Raw genomic sequence first — 25,062 nt, forward strand, 5'->3', positions numbered from 1 at the left:
CAACAGGAAACACGTCACGCCTAGTTTAAACTCCATCCGTTAGTTGACGAGAGTATCAGAAAAAAAGAATGTGAATTGAACTTACAGACAACGTTTTATTTTTTTTTGTTCTTTCCCACTAAAACTAAAAAAGTTTTGCATTTAAACGAACTTGCGACTTACTTTTCTTGCGTTGCCTAGCAACAAGCTAGCGGCACGCCAGACACGCGTGCATACGTCATGCGCCAGAGAGCGAGGGTGGCTACGCTTGTGAAGCTCGTGTGCTCGGCGACCTGTCTGTTTTGGATGTAACCCGTTGTTTGGGCTCCCGGCGTTCTCTTGTGTTCCGTCTGCATTTCGATACGGCACCGCTGCACTACTGGACTACAGCAAGGTGAGGAATTTTGTTTGGCACTCTGCAACGCACTTCAAGCACATTTAGGCTTACTGCACAAAACTGAACCTGTATACAGTGACGCATTTATCGAAAAACAGCTCCGCCCTCCAGGCCTAGTTAGTTTGAGTTAATTACTCGTACTGGGAGATGTTTGCGACGCTTTCTATGAGCCCAAGCGTTATTATAACTTATCTCGGTAGTTTTTGGGCACGCTCGCCGCACCTGGCTTTGCGACGAAAAGCACCTCGGCCGTGTGGCGCAGTTTCGCGTGTACTGATTCTTACCGGGACAAGTTCTGGCGTGTTCTCTGACCCCAGACATTATTGGAACTAATTTCGCTACTTTTTTTGTGTACTGTTCGAGCACAGTGGCCGCGCTCGGCGTAGTGGCGCAGTTAGCGAAAAGCAGCTCGGCTGTGTGCCGCAGTTAGTTTTGCGTGCACTGAACCTTGCTGTAACAAGTTCATGACACATTCTCTGACCCCAAATATTACTTTATTTCGTAACTTTTGGGGATAATTTTGAGGCATGCTGCCGCGCCTGGGGTTGTGAAGCTGTTAGCAAAAAAGCAAGCCGGCGGTGGTGAGTTAGTTTTGCGAGCACCGAATTTTAGTGGGACAAGTTTGTGACGCGATTTATGGCCCTGTAACAGCATGTACTTTATCTCGGTACTCACGCTTGTCGAAACCGTGACGAGCGATTGCCGAGAGTGATAACAGGGGAGTGTGTCGCTTCTCCGGCTTTGCACCCACGAATCTGTCTTGAGTGCGACTAGAAGGCATTCTGCGAGCGTGTAACATGGTCTGCCTGAGAGCCCGTGTTGTAGCCACCTCTGTGTACTTGGGGTATCATCGCCTCGACTGCAGCCAAATTGTTTTGGAAACGCGCAGTCACCCGTGTATTTGTGCCCTTAAAGTGCAAGAAATAATGTCCGGGAAGAAAGGGATGCTTGAAAATCGGATGTTTTCTTCAGATTTTATGACATAGTTTGGGAGGAGTCTATTTCCTACGAAACGTATGTAAAAGTGAATTTATCTGTAATGCCGCTCATTCACCACTTACGCAGGTTTCGCCACTAGACGCAGTGTTCCTGTTAGGCCAATATACCGAAATTATACATGCTTGTAATTTAATTTTTTTCAGCTGTTGGCATCCGCTGTAGCTTCGTACGGCAACAGCTGTTGCTTACCTGGTTCCACAACTTTGGATGAATGCATAAGAAGCCCGGAAGTAGCATTTATATATAGCAAAATAAACATTTCGTCATTTCAGAAGACATCTAGCGTTTCTTTATGAAATTGCACGTGACACATTCAGTGGAGGCCTTGTAAAGATCGTTCGCAAGAATATTTTTTTCTAAATAATATAATTCCGCGCCTAGGCCGCCGTGGTTCAGTAGTAGAAGCGAAAAAAAAAATTAATGCCGCGCTGTTCAGCGGAGCTGGCGTGGCGAGCACCTATTTCCGTTCAAAACGCGCGCGCCCAAAATCGAAACCGGAAGGACTTCATAGAAACCGCTTCGTGCGCTACAGTGAATTCAGCCGCTAGCCCCTATGGGAGTATCCGATCTCGTCCAAATTTCTTTCTCTATATATATACGGGGCATGGGGAAGGGGTGCCTCACCACTTCGGAGCACACTTACGCAGTCTTCCTAACTTAGATTTCTCAACCTGCACTTTAATGTACCGTTGTCAGATGGGAAGAGGACTTGGCAACCAGAGGCGCCGCGTCCCAGAGCTTTCATGTACTCATCAACCCAGCACCATTCGATACATTGACCCCGGTACTCCCCCAGAACCCGGGCTGACTGGGTGGGGGGACTTGGTTCGGGCCAACGGTCCTTCCCGGACAAGGGGGCTGTTGTGGTGCAGCCCAACTGAGGGACTGCACTCAACACACAAACAGCCATGTCGGTCTTGCAGGGCACAAGTCTGACCTTATAAGTTCTTTCCTGAAAGTTGCAGTGATCCCAACGTCTAAAACACCAGATGTTGGCGACACGCTTTTTAACCTGCCTGTTAAACCACGGTCGGCAACCGGTCTTGCAGAAAGTGTATCTCCTTTGGTCGCAAAAATAACTATTGGAGACACCATTTCGGCGTCCTCATATGAAGCGACACATTTCTTTTATCCACTAGAAACATTTCTTTATTTGAAAAATGAAAGCTTTGAGAAAATTGGGTGGTTGCTTTCGTATAGTGGGTTTTGACTGAACGGCCCCGGTAGTTTCTACTAGGCACCGCACGCCGTCGCTCCGTCGTCTGCTGTGCTCGCGGACAACTTTTCTTGGCTGTGAAGCGAAAGCTACGGGGGCGGGGCTTCTGCACGCGACTGTATTCGTGCGCAATGCAGTCCGGGCGCGCTGGGCACCGGTTTCGGTTTCGCCAACCTCGCACAACCGCTTTACTTTAGTCAAGGCAGATACAATTAACTCGGCGTGAATCAGTGTTTATTCGCATACCGAGTTTTGAACAGCGAGCATAGCAACCCGTGTCGGAGCTCCGAAGCAGCCTATGGCGTCGATTAGGAATTGGACGCGCAACCGACGCTGGCGTCGGTAGAGCTGGCGCAGCAGTGCAGCTCGCTCGGCCCTTTCTTTGTACAGTGCTCACGGAATGCAACGCGTCAATTTAGGGCTAAGTAATGAATGCGCACACTTTCGTTTCCACCGGCTGCAGTTCGTGTCACGTCGACGTAATTCTGGCGCGTACACCTACGTCGGAGTCCTCGTCACCTTTGGTGACCAAATTCCTTGCGACATGACATGGAGTTCTCGCCTACTTTGCGCATATGCAGGGCTCTACCAAATGCTCCTTGTCGCGTTTCATTCCGTGTCATGAGCATTGTACATGCCGATGGTGGCGATTCCCATATTGGTTCGCTTGGTTTCCGTGCAAACGCTGAACAAACTTATTCGGTGTGCTTCAAGAGTCTTTTTGCTAAAGTTGGCCACCAGCCTCTAAGGGAGTTGATTAATTAGCGGGACAGCAGGCGACAAACACTCACCAGAAGACACGGGCGGCATTTTGCGTTTGACGAATGCGCAAAACGTGCGACACTCTCGCGTGTGCGACAACGCGGAAGAGCAAACTAGAAATACAGTAAAATACCAATAGCTGACCGCTGAATGTTACGTATAGATTCAAGTCAGGTGCTGTAAAAAGCAAAAGTATTGTTTTCTATTTCCCACCTAAGAAACCGAGAGCAAAACTGCAGGCCTACTTCCAAGAGCGGTGAAAGAGACGCGCTTAGTTTCCGTAGCCTTCGCTCCATGCATAGCCAAGACAAATTGTCCGTGAGTATTGGCGGCGAGGAGTTACGGAGTCGCCATCTGTCGGAAGCGCCTCCCTTGCGTAGTATGAGGGATCACGCGGTGCGCTCTCCGTGTGTTTCTCTCACGGCGCTCAATAAAAACACCACGCGGCAGCCCTCCTGGACATTTATGTAGGTACTCTCAAAACGAGGGAAGTTTTTGACTGTCGATGTAATAATCTTAGGCAAACTGAAAGCACAGACTCGTTTACAGACGCCATCTCTTTACCGAATACGTACAGTGAACGCCACTGCGCGCGGTCGCCGCCATGGAGTCTCCCGAACCGGCTTCTTCCGTGAAAGGCCGGCAATCGCCGAACGCAAACTATGTGAAATATGTTCTTATAGTGGGTGTTCTGTACAACCAAATGGCTCATAACAGAACTAAGCCTCAATATGCGTGCAGCCATCGCACGGGTTCACGGCGACCGACTGCGCATCTGCACGCATGTCCGCGCACGATATTTTGCTTTCGCTGTGAGCGCATTTTCGTACCGTGCCGTGAGCTTTAGGCCACAGCATATGAGCATTTGCCAGAATACTAGCAACCATTGTTGCGCGGACGCTGTCAGAACTGTCCAAAAATAATTTCGTTGTAGAAACTTCGACGCCTACGGCGACTGTGAAGTGCCGTACCGCGACTATTCAATCTTATTTTTTTTTTGTCTTCTAAATTCTTGCACATTTCGATATTATTCCTCAAGTTGCGTTGCACAGTATGTTTATCGGTCTTGACGGCGTGCGATTTCCCTCTGCTTCTTCTTTTTGTAATCCAGTGCATTAATTCATAACACAAATATGACCATATGCCATGCCTTTCGTTAATATGCATCTTACAGCTCCCTTTCCATTGCAGAGAACTTGCCCGTATCTAGCATCAACAAGTTCATAGAACAAACCGCCCTGACATTAGCCGGACAGCGGGGCCGGGCGAGCGTCTCAGTGCACGGTTTCTGCTATACTCACCGAACATCGCGAAGTCCCGGCGCCGTAGCAGAAATCTTCCTCGCGTGTGTGCTTGCTGCATACGCGAGCTCTAGCCGACGGCTGTCTGTCGGTTCTAAATTGCACCAGCCAAGCTTCACGCAGCTCTTTGCACTGCGGCTACGTGTGAATAAGGCTTGACACCGGGATCTGTTGCGTACGTCCGGCACTACGGCACCAAGCAGTAGCCTACCATGCTGCACGCGTCCAAAGGCAGCCACAACCTATTATAGTAGTTATTAAGAAGTTAAGCAGATACCCAAGGTGGTGAAGCCGGACAACTTAATCATAACCGCGGCGCAGGTGTGACTTGAACTTTCGTTTTCAGCTCGCATCGGCGCTTCCGAAGCAGCCGACGCTGCCGCTGTGTCCCAGTGATCCCTCATGCCACGTCACACTGGCGATGGCGCCAGCTTTTCCAGTGGTGGAGCTCGAGGCGAGTAGTGCGGGTGGAAGGAGCGTCCCATACGTGTTCGCCGTAAGGTCCCTATATAAAACTACGTTTTTTTTCCCAGGGACCTTTCCATATACAGTTCGTCGCTCCTTACCGGCACTAAAGTGTATACTGTACCGGCATATGGCTACTTTTGTATACGTACGCTGGCAGAAAAAAAATATGGTAGGCTGTATCAGGGACGCAACCGCAGGCAGGCTACGTGCAGCTACCTGTTCGTGCTGCAGGCGGTGTACAGGAGTTAGATTTAGTCACGCATTAGAATGCCTATTTGCGTAACTTACGCTACACATAGTGGCAGGTTTCGCGGTCTAGTTTTGCAATCGTGCTCGCTCCCTTGTCGAACTTGGCTCGCTTGTTTTGCCGAAGGTGTTTGGGAAGTACAGGGCGACCAAAATGACTTCCCACTTTACACTGGTGGCACCCGAGACCACCCTGCCCCCGGTCGCACTGGGAATTGGTTGGGACGCCTGCGCTTGCCTCAGTCTCCCGTGGTATTGCGCTCCTTATACGGAGACGGACACGTCCGGCCATATTCAAATGGGTTGGACGTCCCTCTGCCTTGCTTGCACGAGCCCGTTCGTGTCATTTCTCGATAGCATACGTGTCGGACGCAGAGAAGGGATGCATCGCCGCGAGCAAGCGCGGATCTTTTCTCATTTTTTTTTTTCAACATATTGGACGTTTGTAGGCCTCACAACTCCCGATGAACGCCTTTTCGATTTCGGCTTTTACCTACTGTGGCATATGTGAGCTATCGGAAACGCGACCATTCTTGCTCGATTGGACAAACACACACATATATATATATATGCCCCCGAGCTACACATCTCCGAACATCGCGCGAGGCTAAATTTGACTCCGATTTCGTATAGTGCGTGGCTGGACAACCGCGTCTTCCGTGCACGGGAGTGGTGCGTGATCAAGCGATGGTTTATTTTGTCTAGACATTGACGCCAAAGCAAGGCGTGAGGTTAATACGGTTGTTAAGATATAAACGCCAATGCTGTCACATGTTTTCGTTACATGCGGTTTTAGTAAATTCACTCCCTCCAACTGATATTAAGGAGGTTTCGAGTAAGAAATTACGCTGATTTCACTTGCAATGAGAATCGGCGGACGCGAAGCTTTCGAGAACCAGCAAAGCAATATGGCGCATCACGACGAGGTACGTGCTCTTGGACGCTGTTGCAGATTTCAGTGACGAACGGGTCCGCCAAACCCCGTCGTTTGACTTGCAGAGTCGCTGCAAGTTTTATTCACCATGAATAACGTGTTGAGTCACAAGATACGACGTGCTGCACTTTTTTTTTTAGAAATGTGCCACATGGCCACGCTGCAACGAGAGACGCACAGCGAATTTTGGCGATTGTGTCACATAATCTCAACCCTCATCTATAAGTTTGGTAAGGATCGATAAGGGTTAATACAGGCCCGATCATGTCCGATAGGGTTGATAAGGGCGAATAAAGCTTGATAAGGATAAAATTGATTCCGATAAGTTTGGTAAGGACCGGTAAGGGTTGATGAGGGTTAGCTCAAGTCGTATTAGGTTGATAAGGACCATAAGAGTTGATGAGAGAAGGATTATATCTGATAAGGTTGAAGAGGATCGATAAGGGCTGATAAGTATCGGGTCGATTGCGATAACGTTGATAAGGACCCGTGAGGATGATAAGTGTCGGATCAAGTCCGATAACTTTGATAACAGCCGATAAGAGTTGACAAGGGTCTGTCTAGTCCGATAAGGTTGGTAACTACCGATAAGCGTTGATAATGGATTATACTGGTCGGATCAAGTTTGATAAGATTTGTGAATGCACCGGGCTGCGTGGAGATGAGCAATTGGCGCAATGCTTACGCGTACTTAGACAACTCCAGTGAAGTTTCTGCCGTAATTTTCATAAGTAAAATATTACTATGCGATGCCGCAAACGTATCAAGCGTCCCAAAGGGCTGTCTTGCACGAGGGAAATTTGTAAGCGTGTTTTATTCCGCCTTTCGTTGGGCACTCAACCGTGTCAGTACACGAGGATTCCCCAAAAGGAGTCAAACATTACTGGATAGAGTTAACGAATGGTTACTCCATTCACTTGCTCCATTCAATTGCTCTCCACTCCGAGTAAAAGTGGTTAACCTAGAATTAATAGTGGATCGCAACGAAATTTTGTGCCGCGTAATATACCGGCGTCAATGTAGAGCAGTTGCCCTGCGAAATTTCACATTTGAAATGAGAAGTGAATGCGTCATGAAAGTCTCGCAAAAGCAGCCTTTCCGGATAAAAAAAATAGCAAAAGCAATGTGCAATTGCCAGTTACCGGAAGTGACGCATGACTTGGAACGCACGACTCCCCTCCATGACTTCCGAGAATAGGCACCCCCCCCCCCCCACCTTGGCTGCTCCGCGGCGAAAGATCTCGGGGGCTAAGTACTGGTACTTATGTGGTGTCCTTTAACCACCAGATCGACCACCGCCGGAGGGTAGTTACATACAGCTTCGCTGTACAAATCGCTTAATTTGCGGCACTGCACCCCATTGAATCCAAATCACCGACCGCAAAAAACGCACTGCATCTGCCGCAGACAGACGTCGCCATTAAGGCTTGCTTACACTGATGTCCGCAGCTTCTCGCTCTAATTAATGGGTGAGCATTCCTTGGCGAGTACGCCAGCAAAATCTATCCGTGCGAATGTGCGAAGTTAGGTCATTTAACCGTTATAGTACAGTGTAAATGTATGTGATTGGCAGCTTTATAAGTGATAGGGAACTATTGAAAAAAAAATGGTAGGGGACCCTAATCTCAGACTTATCTGTCTTTTAGTGGAACTCGCACCTCGGCTTTGGTGTTTTTTAGGTGAACTTTAGGCGAACGCAAAGCACGAACCGAACTCCGAGGCAATTGTTTACTATTAATTAACCGGTTAAATATGACACGTTATGTTGTGTGATGTCATTACTTCCGCTTTCTACTTCCGGGTTTCCAGGAATTTCGCCAAAGTCGTGCACACGTGGCGAGTCTCTAAAGCCTACGATTCTGTGCTTTGGTTTGCGGTAATGAGTGATTTATAATTAATTCGAATCATTACAGCCACTTCAGTATAAGTCAACTTGTAGCTAAATTTATGCTCTGATATATCTACTGGTATAATGAAATCCATAAATTTTGTACCGCACTATTTTTTCTAGTTTTTTTTTTCTGATTTATTTCGAATTTCGTCCCTGGTCGTATCGGAAGGCGAACCGGAAGCGCTGCGCTAGAAACCAAGTCTCACTCGATGCTCATGCCAATAAAAAGAATTATCTCAGCGCCCTTCTACTCTATGAAGAAGGAAAAAAAATTATGGGGTTTTACGTGACAAAACCACTTTCTGATTATGAGGCACGCCGTAGTGGAGGGCTCCGGAAATTTCGACCACCTGGGATTCTTTAACGCGCACCTAAATATAAGTAAACGGGTGTTTTCGCATTTCGCCCCCATCGATATGTGAAGGATTACCAGCGAAGCTGTGTATGTGGGCCCCCGAATGGCGAACTGCACCCCCGCCGCGGGTCAGCCCGGCACAGCACTATCTTCCGGATCGGCCCACGTATGGGAGTTTTTTTGCATGCCACGCTAACGACACGAAAATTTCTTTGGAGTGTAGAGATACACAGCTGCGGCGGTAAAATGGAAGATACAATTTATGAGGGAGAACACCCATACGATCGCATTTATGCACACGGCAGGGCTCCTTGTTACGTAAGCTCAGTTCTTTGTACACTTCAACGGGCAATCCAGGCACCAAAAGCATTTACATATGAAGGATTCGATCGACCCATCGCTACATGTTGACCACACGCTTTTTAACCAACCTTTTTTAACAAGGTCAGCAAGATCTATCCTTGAAAGTGCATCACATTTTTCCCTAAAAGTAACTTTTCAATACATTGTTTCGGCGTTTAAATATGACGCAACACCTTTCTTTTATCCCATAAATTTATTTCCTTATTTAAAACATTGAAAAACACCTCGATAAATTGGGTGGTTGGTGCCGTACAAAAAAATTCATCGAACGGGCTCCCGGTAGTTTCTACTACGCACCACGATCCGCCGGTCCGACGTCTGCTAGGGCGGATGCACACGAACATCCACCAATGGGCGCGCACTCTGGACTGACGTCATGAGCCGGACCGCCGGTGATCCCGACGGCGGAGAAGATGGCCGCCCGCGCTTCGATCTGGGCACTCTGGGCCAAGTCGCGTCAGCTGTGTGAGTCAGCATCTCGTCACAGTGAATTCCCAAACTGTTTGCGATGGTCTATCATGCCGGAAATCTTACTGCGAGCTCACGATGCGGCATTTGTGCCAAGTGCGTTTATTCTAAGCCGCGATCCAGCGCAGAAACATTGCAGCGAGCATCGCTGACGCTGCGCTACGCTTCGCCTGTCAGCAGGAACCCGCGGCGAACGCTACAAACACACCGTTCGTGTTTGTTCCATGTTTTTTTTTCGCTCCCGAGTGAAGTTACGACGAGAAAATTCTGCCAAAGTCTGGTGCCTACTGTCAGCAACGGGTGTGTTCGCGTACTGTGTCGCTCCTCTTCTCGTGCTTGAATCCGATCTCGAAAAGCAGTCGACGGACAGTTCACCCAGTGGCGTAGCTAGGTCGTCTGGCACCCGGGGCCCATGGGTCTTCTGTCACCCCCATCCCCGGGTGGAGCTGGCGGAAAGAGGGGTGTCTTCAGACGCATATGACAACCCCCCTCCCCTCTCTGGCCCCTTGCACCCGGGGCCCACGGCCCCCCCCCCCCCCCCCCCCCCCCTGTTGCTACGCTACTGAGTACACCGCTTCAGTGATGGGAGATCCATACGCTTCGAGAACTCATCTTCTCTACTGTCGGCATCTCGTTGCGGCGAAAGAAATCGTGCACACATGACCTCAGCGCGAACAACGTGAAGCTGTCATACTTCGTGCTGCGTCTTCTTTTCTCCGCATTTCGTGGGCGCTTTCGCGACGGCGTCGGCAGTTTGGCACCCGAAATATGCGACGCTTTGAGCTCCCTCCTTACCTTGAGTGCTGTGCTTTCGCTGACACCGAGCATCACGGCGACAAACTTGGTCGTGGCCTCCACGCTCTGTTCAGGCTCCCCGATAATTACGCCAATGCGTGTACCAGTGGAGGATCACGTTGCGTGAATCGCTATTCAGGATGTGGCCACTCTTGTTCTCGAGGTTCCTTGGTGGTGTGGACATCGAGGCGACACGACATTCCGATGTCACCTCGCTGGGTTCCATGTCGGAAAACTTGCACGGAATGCCTTTCGCGAACTGGCGGGATTGCAGGCTCGCAAAAAAAAGTGAGAAGGGAAAATTTTTTGAAAAAACAAAAAAATGTTAATTTTAAGCTACTTAACACCAAAAGTATTTATTTAAAATGATGAATGAAGCATTTCTGTTCCTTTCGTGCCTACCGTATTCAGGCCCCAGGTTTGTAATGGTTGCGATAAATGCATTGTTTTATATAAGTACTTGTTCAATTCATTTTAAGCTCGGAAAAGGAGTAGTAAAGGTGCCGTGTGCATGTAAACAAGCGCAAAAGCCATGCAGATCTGCTCTTTCTACTTTTGTCAGTTTCACAATGAAGCTAAAGAGCAGACGATGGCCAGCGTTGTGGAAGACACGGGGTTGTATTTCTCTCGCGATCCGGCATGTGCAGTAACACATGAGAGCTCTGCTAAACCAGTCATCAAAATACAAAAGTCTTCATTTATACCGGGAATTTCGCGTTTGAGAAGTACGATTTCGTGAGGCATCTGGGCGGGGCCTCCCCTTTTTTCTAAAGTTGTGTCCAACTTATAGATAATCTACAACCTTCCAAAATATCTCTCCGTAAAGGCCTGTCTCATCCATGGAAGCTGACACACTTGTGTTAGCAGTTTCCATAAAGCCTAGCATCTTTGGCGTCGGGTGCTTTAGGGAACCTTGCTTGAGACTTCTGTACGCAATTAAGTAACTGTCGCCGCCAACGGCCGGGATTTCAGAGCTCATGTCCGCTATGCATAGATCACATGGTGCGCCCTTTCTGAGTTTTATGAATGACATAGCGACACAGATAATAAACAACATTGTCCTCTATGTTTCCTCGAGCATAAGTGTGCTCATTGCAAGCACATTCTGGTGAGCTGCTTGGCTACAGGCAACTTATCAACGTCACCTCGCACGGCTCGCCTGCTTATAGAAACTGCTCAACGAGTAGTTACGTTAATTCAAGCTTCTCACTTGAGGCCATTTGTAGCTTTAAGCCGAAGACTCGTCGCAAAGCCACGTGATGCGACGTGCCAAACTTCTGGGACACATTCATGCTAAACGTGTATTAATTTGCTGGTACAGCTGGCCTTCTGTCTGATTGCCTGTGTAATGGTACCGTCTACCGTTTGCTTTAGTTTTTTTTCTTTGGCTCGGGCGGAGGCAGCGAGCCATGGCTACCTGGCATGAGGTGGCCACCCACCTTTGGGCTCAAGAAGCCTCGTCTAGCAATAAAGTTTATCTCTCGCTCTCTCTGTCTAGAATACCTACCTTCAAATGTGAAGTTTATGGATATCCAACGGCCATCACAAATTTACATGTTTGGAAAATTAGTACGTTGAATATAGACAAATGGGCTGTTCTCTGCTGCAGCTGTGATGAAAATGTTCGAGTTGAACTTAGTGCAGTCATGTACAGGAAAGAATTTAGTAAGCTGCAATCGCCGAATTCGTAAATCTACTACAACCATTTTTTTTCAGTGACATTTCCTTACTTTAGAGCATGGCTAAACGCTTTCCAAGCTTTCCCAATAAACGTCGTTTGGGGTCTCTTTCGCAGGGGCCACCGCGTCACTTGACTGTCAGTAGAGAGGGTGCCTGGCGTGAGGAAATACGACCGCCATCCTCTCCTCCACGAATTGACCGCCGCTCTCTTGTTATGCTTACGGTTCACTAAATATGGGTGACAATACCGGTTTTCGGTTCCCTCAACACTTAGGTCAGTGAAGTTCTCGGCTGCCACCAAACGCTAAAGCTTCGTTCAAAACTCAAAAAGGTCGTCGTTTTCAATATTGCACAGCTTATTCTGCAAGTCTAGGCGTGTCTAGGCCATTAACAAGAACCGCGACTATTGAGATGTGTTACATACGTGACAGGCAACGTGCACGTGCGGCGGTGTTACACCACACGATGAAATTGGCCCTGACGTCAGATAAAATAAGCAGGATAATATTATTATAATTTAACCATGTTTGCTTGTTCGTCTGTTGGGGCTTAGCGAAAGATCGATCCTCTCGAAGCCCTAGATCCTTCTCCCTCTATGTGCTCCCATTTTCTCGCTATATTCACCATGTTTCTTTAAACTTAAAGTTCGACGTGCACTTGTGTGTCGTGATTGTCATGTCTACTTTGTAAAACCTAAAGGGATGGAATGTTAACGGTAGCTACCTTTCTGAATGTTAGAGGATTCTTCAATTGACTAATTCCTATATTTATTATTTGGTTCGTTTCTTTTTATTGGCGAACGGGCGGTCGGAATGCATTAGAATACTTTCGTTGTCGGGGCGCTGTCTGGTGCTTCAAAGCTCTTTTTTTTTTTTGTCTTGGCCCGTTATAACAGAACACTATATATATGGAGCAACGCCGGATTGATCTAGTGCGTGATCTATAGAATGCTATGGTATTGAACTGTGCAACCGCTCCTTTATAATTGGCGGTGAGGAGTTACGGAGTCGCCATCTATCGGAAGCGCCTCGCTGGCGTAGTATGAGGGATCACGCGGCGTGCTCCTCATAGGTTTTGCTGTCAACGCTCACTGAAAACACCACGCGGGCGCTCTCCCGGACATTTCTGTAAGTACTTTCGAAACGAGAGACGTTTTTTACTGTCTAAATAATAATCTTGGGCAAACTGAAAGCACACAATCGTTTACAGACGCTATCACTTCACCGAATACGTACAGTGAACGCCACTGCGCGCGGTCGCCGCGATGGAGTCTACCGAACCGGCTTCTTGCGTGAAAGGTAGGTAAACGCTGAGAGCAAACTATGTGAAATACGTTCTTATAGTGTTTGTATAACTAAATGGAGCGTAATAGAAAGAAGCCTCAATATAGCGATCGCGCAGATTCGCAGCGACCGACTGCGCGTCTGCATGCTTGTCCGCGCACTGTTTCGCTTTCACCGCGCGCGCGCGTTTTCGCACCGTGCCATGAGCTTTAGGCCGCAGAATATGAGCATTTGACAGTATACAAACAACCATTGTTGCGTGGGCGCTAACAGAGCTGTTCAAAAATAATTTCATTGTAGAGACTTCGACGCCTACGGGGACTGTGATGTGCCGTCGCGACGATTCAATCATTTTTTTTTCTTCTAAAGTCTTTGACTTTTCAATATTATTTCTCGAGTTGCGTCGCACTGTATGTTTATCGGTGTTCTCAGCGTGCAATTTCCCGCTGTTCCTTTTTTGTAATCCAGTGCATTAATTCATAACACAAACATGACCATATGCCATGCTTTTTTTAAATGTGCTTCTTACCGCTGCCTTTCCACTCCACTAAACTTGCCAGTATCTATAGCATCGACAAGTTCATAGACCAAACCGTCATGACATTAGTCGGGCAGCGGACTCGGGCGAGCGTCTCAGTGCGCGTTTTCAGAACATCGCAGACCAGGCGCCGTAGCAGAAATCTTCCTCGCGTCTGTGCTTGCTGCACACCCGAGTTCTAGCCGATGACTGTTTGCCGGTTTTATGTTTCGCGAGCCAAGCTTCATGCAGCTTCTTGTCCTGCGGCTAAGTGTGAATAAGGCTGACACCGGCCTCCGTTACGTGCGTCCGGCCCTGCGGCACCGAGCAGTAGCCTACAATGTTGCGCGCCTTCAAAAGCAGCCACTACCTATTGTGGTGCTTTCAAGCGTTGTAAAAGAGATACTCGAAGCGGGAAAAGTTCGCCACTAAATGAGGACCGTAGCGTACGAGGGAATTCAAACTCGTTTTCAGCTCGTTTCGGCGCTCCCGAAGCAGCCGACGCGGCCGCTATGTCCACGTGATCCCTCCTAGCACGTCACGCCGACGGTGGCGCCAGCTTTTCCAGTGGTGGAGCTCGAGGCCAATATTGTTATCGTTCGATTGCCTGACGTAATAGTGGTTCACAACTTGTGGGGATGCGCGATTCTCACGCTTTGCCTGATATGTTGTTTCCCCGCATGTCTCGCGTCTTCTGTAATCCGGTGTCTTCGCGTAGCTTAGTGCCGGCGGCGTGCGGTCGGGTTGCAGTGCAGTACGAGAGATGGCGCGATTGTGGCGCTGGGGTTAGCCGCGGTTAACTAGGGTTAACTAGGGTTAGCTAGGGTTAGTTAGGGTTAGCTGTAGTTAGCTGGGGTTGGTCAGGCGCGATAGGGAGTATAGCTCTTCCTCTCTGGCAAAGTTGGTTCTTTATTCCATGTCTCTGGCTCGGGTTCGGCAAGTGGCGCGGACGTTCCGCGCGTGCGCCGATCCAGGCTTCTGCGAGACCGTCTCGCGAGGCCTACGAACAGGACACCGGAATGGACGAACATCGTCCATCGAACGCCACACCGTTCGCGTGAGCGTACACGCGAGCGACCGGGCCGGTTGGTGTCCAGCATGGGGCAAACATATTCGCCCGCGATCCGGTCGCGGTGAGTCGGGACTGCCGTGATTTGTCGCGCGCCCATCCGCACATATTGTGGATAGCAATTCGGCTGGCAAGCATTAGTGTATGAAAGGCAAAATAAATGCCCTTCCACTACTGCGTTGTCTTTCCTTTGCCCCAAGAGCACGTGCGAGAACCCCACAAACTTGTGGATACAGTGAAGGCATCGATTTCCGTTTTTTTTTTAATTTCCCCGTCGAGACCTTGGCGCCCGTGCGTCCGTGTCACTGTTGTATGGATTTTGCAGAATTTTCTTTTGGGTGCGGCTCGCGTGGCTGAGTAAACTTGTGCCTTTTCTTGCTTTAGGATGGCGCGTATATGCTCTCTTACGCCGACCGTCAATCAGCTGGTCTCCTGAGCATGCAGTGTGAAAATTCGTGACTTTATGGCCAGTCAGTGCGGACACTTCAGGATGCCGTCGCGCGCCAACAATCAGCATTTTATTGCGATTAACCAAGCTTACAAAGTCTCCTCGTCAGTGCGAGAGCTTTCTTTTACCTTTTCTTTCTGCAGTGAGTTTGTTGAATGCTGCCGCCTTGTACAATTAGCCGGAGCGGTATGTAGCGTGAACGGAGGCGATCTCTAGGCGTTGTAATCAACTAAATAAAAAAGTCACAAATTAACTTCTTAATTAACTACACGGCTCATATTACAATTTACGAATTCCAGCGGGTGAGCTTGTAAGACGCATCCACTTGAATGAACCTCCAGAGTGACACCGGTTTCGAGATATTACCCCATGTGCGGGATGTTCAGTTACTTTAGTGCTTTGATTTAAAAAAAGAGCGTTCTTTTTTTTTAAATATAGGTGGAACAAAAGTGCTTCTTGCGGCAAATGCGATGGTGCATGGCCTTAAACTGGGTTCAAAACTCAAAATTTTTGTTTGCTTTTGCCTTTGAAAAGCCGTCCTAAATTTTGTTTTTCATCGTTGCTATCTCGGCCACGCAACCCTTACTGCTATATGATGTGGGTATGCTTTATATAAACACTAACGATTTCCGTACTTGTTACTTTGCTCGCTCCATCGAGATGTACGACGTGATCATTTTTAACTTTTAGGAAAATTTTAGAAATCACCTTGGGCCGATTGCATAATTGTTGTCCTTAGGGTGTTCGAGGAGGCGGACATTCCTGTAGCTCGAGAAAGCGAAAAATTTTCAATTAAACATATCGAAATTCGTTAATGAAGCTCATAATTATTTACTGTGCGGCATGTATTGCAATTTGCGACTTGTAGGCGATGAGTTTGCAAGGAGTGTCCACTTGAAATGAATCTCTAGGATGACACTGGTTTAGAGGTATTATTTCTAAAAGTGTGGGACGAAATACATTGGCGTTCCAGTTACTTTCAGGCTTCAATGCATAAAAGAGCATTTTCGTTAAAAAGTGGAGAACAGTGCATTCTTACGGCGAGTTTGATGGCGCATATGTCCACACTGGTGTCATTCTGGGAATTCATTCCTATTGGATACGCATTGCAAACTCACTGGCAACATTTCGTATATTCATCAAATGCCGTCTATGGGGTGCCCCAACTATCGTGCGCCAACATTTAAATATATGCAAATGTAACGTAACTGGACACAACCAAGGTTATGTTTGCCGTCGCTTGAGATACACAGATTATATTTTTTCCATTCCGCCTAACTACATAATTAGTCCAAATTCAAATTCTCGAATATTGTGATTCGATGAAAAGTGTCAATGAAGTAATCGAAGAGCAACGTGAAAGAATCCCGGTACAGCTTTCTGTGGCTCAGTACGTGCTTCGTAAGTGTTTCTACTAGCCTGAAAGAAGCCCGCGAATACATGTGCACGCAATGCATATGTATTCATGCACATGTATGCACATGTATGTGCACATGTACATGTGCACGTTTGCACATGTATGCCTGCAAACGTTTCTTTTCGCTGGTATTTAGGATTGCACCAGTTTGTGTCGCAAATTGCGCTTTAGTTTTGCTGCACCAGGTGGAGGGCCTGCGAAAATGGGAATCTATGCTGCACTTTTGCACACGTGCGCGGGCGTGCGTCGCCTGTGGTGGTGGCGCTTGTCTAACTTCCGGACCAGCCTCGCTGTGCATGCACTTTCACAGGGTGAAATGGGGGCGGAGTCCGTCGAAATCTCCTCGGTGGAAACCCGTTGCAAGCGGAGAGCGAGTAGTGAAGTGTATTGTCCATTATCCTTGATGCAAACACTCTAAATGCAAGTGATAAAATGTATTGTTTCTAGTGAAAACGTTCTTATAAAGGGCCCACTCCAAAGAAGATATTATGTATTATCTCATTAAGTAATTTGGGTCTTTGCTACGCAATAAAGGATTATTTAATGAAAAGCTACGTTGTTACCTAGAGCAACAATGAGGGCTTTGAAAGATGCACCAAACACAAACAAGACTGAAGTCTACAGCTCGCCAAGCAGTTCGGCTGGTTAATTTCTGATCTTGCGACAAACAAGCACATTTGATAATGCTTTCAATGAGTTTGGTCGTTGTTCTCTAAGTAAGAAAGAACAAATGTGTCGTCGGTAAGGCGCCTCGCGGAGCGTTTCCCGAGCGTATTGAGCCACCCTAGTTATGGATCGCGCTCAGCTAATTATGCACATGCACTGTGCGATAGCGGTGTCACTCGTGCACTTCTGATTGCGAACGAGGGTCGATCTGGATTAAACACAATGTAGACCCGTATGCTGCTACACAGTCACTGTCAGATAGTGATCGCGACCCGACGAGCGCGTTCCCAGACTGACGTTGACGCCCTCAAGCGCCGTATTCTGAAAACGCTCAAAAGAATAAAGCTGCGGCTCAATAACAATAGAAATACCTTTTGAAAACAATTTTATCAGCAATAGTAAGCTGCAGCATTGCATTATTGTCCAAATTTAACCACAGTCTGCCAATACGCATTTGCAGACAAGGCATTATGTAGCTCTGAGAGTTGCAGACGATCACCAGACGACAATAACTCGATGCGGATCGTTGGACAATGTAGCAGCGACCATTGTTGATAGCGATCAAGAAATCCGATCCGGAACGGGCCCGATCGCGATCAGAACTGTGTGTGTGGCATCGCGGTATTGCCCGTATGCCGGAGGCAACCGGTATCTCGTGCACAGCTTCGAGTACCAGCTCGTAACAGCATCTGCGAATGCCTATATGGACGCTGCGATACACAGGCGCTAATACCGCTCTGTTAGATTGCACTACCTTCGAGACCTGCCCAGGAGAACGGTCACACGAATGGTAAACACATTAAAAAGTCCTCGACACTTGCTATAAGCTGACTATAAGGTTTCCGTGGAACATAAGGTAGACATTTAGTGATAAACATACAACTATATCAGATCCGTGACAATCGGGGTGTTGATCGACGGCGTCTCCACCCGCATCTGTTTTCTCCTTGCGTCTTTCCCGGCATACTAGGCCTCGCCTCGCGATAGAGGTTACCTTTATTTGTTTTGGAAGGGCAACAAATTCAGCTCGATTAATACATTTCCCAATACAGCCCGAATTAGTTTTTCTCTTCAGTGTCCTTTTAACGAGCGGTCGACTGGCGCTGTTCACGAGCGTTTCCGCATGCCGCTTCCAGCCGGAATGCGACCGCCGCAGTCGAGAGTCGCGACCCCGTGCGGTATGAGCAGCATCAAGATGAGAGGTCGACGATCGGGGGGACCAGGGTCACGGTCGACGTTACGCAATACGTCAGGTTCAAGAAATTTGCGCCGTTCAAAGTCCTCGGTGTGTTCACAGTTGATTCGAGTGCATTAATACTTCCAGAAGGAGAAGTTCATCTCCGGGATTCTTGTGCAGGGGCGCCTCCTGTTCCTGCAGTGGAAAGAACAGAGAGAACAGTCACGATCGACGGCTCCCGAAGTGCGACAGAGCGCGACAACAGAAGTATATTCGCAGGGAGAATGTAATTAAAACAAGCGCCGACTAACGTTACGGGCTTCCCTGCAAACACGTAATATACGAGGTGTTCTTTTTTTTAGTGCGTTAGCATTAGTAGCGTAAAAGTGGAAAAAAATATGCGTCTGAATTGTGGGAAGCCTGTCACGTGGTAGAGGTACTATATATATGTATCGTCAATTGCCCTTCGGTCCACGAAAAGGCAGTACACGTATCCAGTGTGCTCCGGACGAACAACTTTGCAATGTGGTGAATGCGGTCTAAAGATGAATACGGTGTCTCAAAGAGATCTGACGTAGTGATGACGTAGTTCTCTCGCATTTGCCGCTATATAGCCGCTGACGTTGTTCCAACGTTAACAAAAGTTTTAAAACTCGCCCCTGACTTCTTGAGCTGGATTACTCTCGGAGGCGGTGAGTTTTTTGCACAAAAAAATTTAAATGATTGACCAATAATGTTTACCCGACTAACGGCACGTGTTGAAATTTACGAACTTTAGCCGGCGACATCGAAAGCCATATCCACGAATTGAAACGAATTCTGAGGACGGCGTATGTTTCGAGATATGCGTTCCCAAAATTTGGAAAAATTATGCACTTGTGCTCCAGTAATTCTTGCAACTGCAATGTGTAAAAAAGAAAATTGATGAAAAATAAAGCGGAACAACAGTGCACTTTTGCCGAAAGTTTAACGGACCCGCCGTGGTTGCTCAGTGGCTATGGTGTTGTTGGGCTGCTGAGCACGAGGTCGCGGGATCGAATCCCGGCCATGGCTGCCGCATTTCGATGGAGGTGAAATGCGAAAACACCCGTGTATTTAGGTGCAGGTTAAAGAACCCCAGGTGTTCTAAATATCCGGAGGCCTCCACTGCGGCGTGCCTCATAATCAGAAAGTGGTTTTAAAACCCCATAATTTAGCTTTTAGGTTTAACGGAACTCGGCACAACACTAGTGCTACTTTCAAAATTCGTTCCTAGAGAACGCGCCTTCATAAATCACTGGGTTCATTTGCATATTACAATATGTGCGCGAAATGAATTGCTTGAAAACGTTGGTTAGCGAAATTTTGTTAATTAGTCAAAAACGCATTTCGATTTCCATTGTAAGTAATGCCCACCTGTTCGAGTACTGCAGCTCATATCTAAATTCGTGCGGTATGACGCGAGGAATTAAAGAAAAATTCTCTTAACGTTAAAGAAAGATTAAAAATTCTGTTAACATTAAAAAAAAGATTACCCTGTACGCATTCAGCACAGCCTCTTGCATGCGATGCATCATGATCGTCAATGGATAATAAAGCGTCAATGACAAAACACTTCCTTTCTGTTCGCGTCTTTCTGTTCGCGCATTTTATAATCGACGATACACGGTTCTAGTTCATCCCCCAAATTCTTGTACTCTATGTAAGACTTTATGAAGCGTTCTACATCTTGCTCTTCCCCATTCCAACGCCGCGATCTAAGTTTTCTTTTTTTTTTTGTGAGCCCACGCTAGTAAGAAAGGTTGTTAGTTATAGTGCTCACCGTCTCTGGTCGACCTGTTCCATGACTCTGGCTTGGATCGTATCGATGTCGTCCACGTTGTCACAAAGCACACGCGCCAACGTGACCTTCCGCAGCTCGCGCAGCTGATCTGGAAGTGATTGACGTGTACGTGACAACGCAACGCGTGCGTTATTAGTATGCCCCAGTGCCTTGGACGTGCAAGAAAACTTTGCCTCCGTGCAAGCCACAGAACAATCGACAGTTCCCACGGCACTGGGACAGTGGCCTGGCACGTCATCCATGCCTGAAGGTACAAGAGCAAGCACTGAAGCTGTTCCTAAGGAACGGCCGCTGGACACTGCGTCAGCGTCTAAATGCATTGTGAACACTTTGTCGCACGTGCTCGGGCGTTGTAATGATTTCTCGTGGTATTTATCTCACCTCTTTTTACTAAGCACCTACACCGTGTATTCCAGCAAATGTTAGCCAAGCATCTTCAAGGAAGAAGAAAACAAAACGGTGGTATATACAATTATAGAAGCAACAGCGCCAGGTCATCAGAGTCCTGGAGATCGAACTCTTAGCTAGGTCTTAAGATCGTATCTTGCACTGTATTCGTTTAAGGGTTATTTTTTTTCGCTGAACAGCATGGCTGACGTTTGCTGGGACTTGGCTACCGTTAGCTGGGACACCTTATATATATATAGCGTGCCCATATAACGTGTACCTATATAAGGTGTCCCAGCTGCCCTTAGCCAAGCTCTTCAACGAAAAAAGATCGAAAGAAACACGGTGCAAGATATGATGTCAAAGGGACTGGTGACTGATTTCTACGGACCCAGTTTTTTCCATGGCACAACGAAAAACTCGCCCTCTGTAGTGTTCGCACCTGGAGCAATTCCAAAAGCGCGTGGATATTTTGTAAGAAATTTTCAATCTGAGCAGCTTCTAAAAAAAAAGCAAGAGTCCCTCGTCCAGCAATGCTGAGAAGTGAGAGCGACGCCTATAGGCCGCCTCGGAAACTGCGAGAGCCGCCCATCGCTCTTTTTTTCACGGCAGTGCGTGCAACTGTGGCTAACCACGTATACCATTTTGACCTTTTCAACCACTTTTGAAGATACCCGCCGTGGTTGCTCAGCGGCTTGGTGTTGGGCTGTTGAGCACGAGGTCGCGGGATCGAATCACGGCGGCCGCATTTCGATGGGGGCGGAATGGCAAAACACCCGTGCACTTAGGTTTAGGTGCACGTTAAAGAACTCCAGGTGGTCGAAATTTCCGGAGTCCCCCCACTACGGCGTGCCTCATAATGAGAAAGTGGCTTTGGCACGCAAAACCCCCACAATTTAATTTTTAAACTTTCGAAAATAAAAAGCTGGTGCAATAAGTTCGCATTGTTGTACGGACATCTGTCATACTTGTGGCGTATTTTCTCCTACGTACACGCCTGCGTCATGGCTGGCTGGCCCACGGTGTCCTTATTCTGTGCTATTTTCGCTTGCTGTCATTACTATTTGTAGATTTCTTGCTGCTCAACCTACCGAGCATGCGCGATGTCTTTCAGCATACCAGTATGAATGCGACTCCTTGTTATCAATATCCCGTTGTTATCATTATGCTCTGTACAGCTTTTGCGGTTCAGCGAATATCCGTATTTTAAAATATATTGAAATTTTGTAATGCTTTTTTTTTTGTTGGAATGCTCTGTACGGCTTGTGCGGATCAGGGAATATGTCTATTGCAATGTATTGAATTCTTGTAATGATTTTTGCTGTTAGTTTTTGTTTTGTTCATCTGTATATCGCACTGTCCACTCCTGCCCAAGGCCTTAAGACTAAGGCCGGCAGTATCCTGTAAATAAATAAGTAAATAAATACATAGACGAGACAAACCAACTCGTCCAAGGCGAAGGCAGCGCCACTTTTATACTCGCTACAGACGAAGGCTTTCGGCACATCGTGAGTTAGAAAAAAGCTTATAATCGAAAGAAGTGTACCACGTTTTAATACCGATAAAAAGACCGGTAACCCCGTACACTAGTAGAATGTCACGTGATAGGTCACTTGTGCATCTTCGTTTTTGCTGCGTGGGATACCAATGGGTCATATTTCGCTACTGTTAATGAGGGGTTAATACTATCAAGCCACATTTAATGGGAAAGAAAGGGCTGGTTTTAACCGATAGAAAGCTTCTCTCGTGGGCGGGGTTATCTCGATTCATGTCCTCAGTGGTTGTCTGTCCCTTTGAGACCTGTGGTCGTCGGTCGCCAGAATTCTTATGGCCGATCGCCGTACACCTTACAATTGCACCTTGCACCGTGTTTCTTAAATGTCTTTTTCTTTGTTGTTGAACAGCTTGGCCGACGTTGGCTGGGTCACACGGTATGTCGATTTACGTGGGAGCCGAAAAATGGGTTTTGTCTGCCTATGACAGGTTCACTTTACAAAACTGCGATATTTGTTTGTTTTACTTTTTTTCCTGACTATCATTTATATTGTGGCATATTATAAAAATGTAGTTATTACAATACCATATTTTCCTTTCCCCAAAAATGTAATGCCCTGAGAAGGGCCTTAAGGGTGGATAAACGAAAGACGTGCGGCACACATACCTGTGGTGAAGGACGAGGCCAGGCCCCCGTTCTCGTACCAGAAGCGGTCGCCCCTGCGCATGCGCACGAACTGCTCGGCGATGAGGCACGCGAACGTGGGACCCACCACGCCACCTAGCACGGGCTTTTCCGCGATCCCTGCCGGGAACAGGTCCACGTCCTCGATTGACCTGCTCACTCGAAAATCGATCAGTGAATAAATGAATGCACCAATGAATCAACCAATAAATGCACCTCAAGGAAAGTCTCATAGGCGTCGCTTTTTAATTAGTATTTACTAGTATATCAAGAGCTTGGTGGTGCAACCCACCGCCCCGTTCCAACGGGGATGCTCATAACATCCATCCATCCATCCAGCCATCCATCCATCCATCCATCCATCCATCCATCCATCCATTTACAAAAACTAGTTACTTTTTTATTTGTTTACTTATTTATGGTTTAGTAAACGTGTTAGTTCCTTTTTTAATAACTTGATTCCCAAAACTCGACGTTTGAGACTTGTTCACGGCTCCCGAGATTGTTTCCACTGCATTCAATCGGCAGAAGCACAACCTTTAGGATGCGCATCTTAAATACAGAGGGCGCCAATCTATGGGGCATGGCTTTTGACACTACCTATTGCTGGTACTGTTGCTATGTTGGCCACCACGGCGACACGAGAACCGGTGCAGTCGAATGACCCACCGTGTCAAGACAAAATGGTGTTCCGGCAACTTCTTCTTGTGCAGGAGTAACTGCTCGAGCTGTAGGCTCAACTTGGTTTTATGGAGTACCACTGACCTGCAGACTACATCTGAAGACCTTTTAAAAGAAATTTCCAACTTGCCCCGTTACGTTGTTCTTGATCAAACTGCGGAGCAAAGCATTCTATAGTTCGTATCTGTCAATGTGGCGCTTGGCCCTGTTTCCTGCTGGTTTGTGAAAGAAAAAAATAAATGCCAATTTTCCTTTGTCTGTGCCCATCTTGGCGACCACGTCTCACTCAAAGCGATTTATAGAAAGCAACCCGAAGGCCTTACCGGAGCACGTCATATTGCTCTACGTTGTATGGGGGTCCTAGGGTCTGGCAAGAGTACCGACCACCGCGGTTTCGAGCTTAGCGAGCCACAAGGCCGCGTCAGCCGTCGCCTTTAGCGCGCCGCTACGCACGAGCTCAGGCGACAAAGGGGCTACCGAGCTCTATGCACGCAAGAGAACACAGTAATGCCGTGACATGGGGGAAACCGTTTGTCTCCGGCGGCACACAACAATGCACAAACCCGTAAGATCGCGGGAACCAAAGGGCTCCTGCGCCAAGCGCGGAAATACAGACAGGGGCACCTACAGAACGTCGCTTCGAGTGTAAAAGCTCCCACTGGGACACGCCGCTGGGCAAAGACCCGGCGGGTGTGCTACTCGCTGTTGCTATATGATAACCAATGGGCCAACTCGCGAGAGCTCGGGCAATCTCCTTCGGCTTGGGCCTCCGATAAGTGCGACTCGGCGTGGTACGACCTCGCGCGAGCACTATAGGCACCGCTCCTCGGATTAGCGTCCGGAAGGGATCAACACGAGGTGTACGCGCACACCGCACGTGCAAACGCACCGTGCGCGAGCTCAAGTTCCTGGACACACAGGCATCGGCGAAGGAGAGGAAAGCACGTACGTACACCCGGTGCTGTCCCTGTGGTGAAGGCCCGCGCTCCCGTCGGGAGGAGCCGATGGCGGCTAGCCCTAAAACCCCTTTAAAGTTCGTAAAGTAGTGGCACTGCTTTGAAAAATGCCACCTGCTCCTCGCGCGCCGTGGCCGCGAGGCCGACACCGCGTCTCTATTGGCCTAATAGCATCACGTGGGCCCTCGCGCTGTGCTTCAGCGCCATTTTCGCTCGAGAAGCGTCTATGGAGTGGCGAGGAGTGCATGTTGGCGCCATTGCTACGCTCGAGCGTTGTAGGCGGCGCAACGGTCGAGGAGGGAGCATTAAAAAGAGGACAAAAGAGGAGGAATGAAGGCGGAGGAGAGGGTCGCTACGTTACGAAGTTTAAGGGGTTTTAGCTAGATCGCGACGTGAGCGACCCCTCTCGCAAACCATGGTGAGTGGAGCGCCGCCGCCGACAACCGTCGCGAGTGGAAAGAGGGCGATGAGTAGGGACGGCACAATAGCTGAATGCCCGCGCAATTTCGCCGGTGCATTCCTCAATCCCCGCATCTGCACCCGCCGGGAATGAGAGTGTGACGTCGTATCAGCCATGGTTTTAGAAATCTCACACTGCTAGGAACA

General features: G+C 48.0%; 1 protein-coding gene across 2 annotated transcripts in view; it reads right to left on the reverse strand.

Annotated features, from left to right (window-relative positions):
• Window positions 1–18,232: 18,232 nt before the first annotated feature.
• LOC142589943 (salivary peroxidase/catechol oxidase-like) overlaps window positions 18,233–25,062 on the reverse strand; it is a 52,381-nt gene continuing 45,551 nt past the window's right edge. For both annotated transcript variants that reach the window (XM_075701669.1, XM_075701670.1), the window contains exons 11-13: window positions 22,802–22,971; window positions 20,233–20,341; window positions 18,233–18,626 (exon numbers count right to left, since the gene is read on the reverse strand). In XM_075701669.1, the coding sequence (XP_075557784.1) occupies window positions 18,566–18,626; window positions 20,233–20,341; window positions 22,802–22,971 (340 nt within the window). In that variant the 3' untranslated portion in view covers window positions 18,233–18,565. The remainder of the gene's footprint in view (window positions 18,627–20,232; window positions 20,342–22,801; window positions 22,972–25,062) is intronic.

The sequence above is a fragment of the Dermacentor variabilis genome, chromosome 8 (genome assembly GCF_050947875.1).
Source record: "Dermacentor variabilis isolate Ectoservices chromosome 8, ASM5094787v1, whole genome shotgun sequence".
NCBI classification, from domain to species: domain Eukaryota; kingdom Metazoa; phylum Arthropoda; class Arachnida; order Ixodida; family Ixodidae; genus Dermacentor; species Dermacentor variabilis.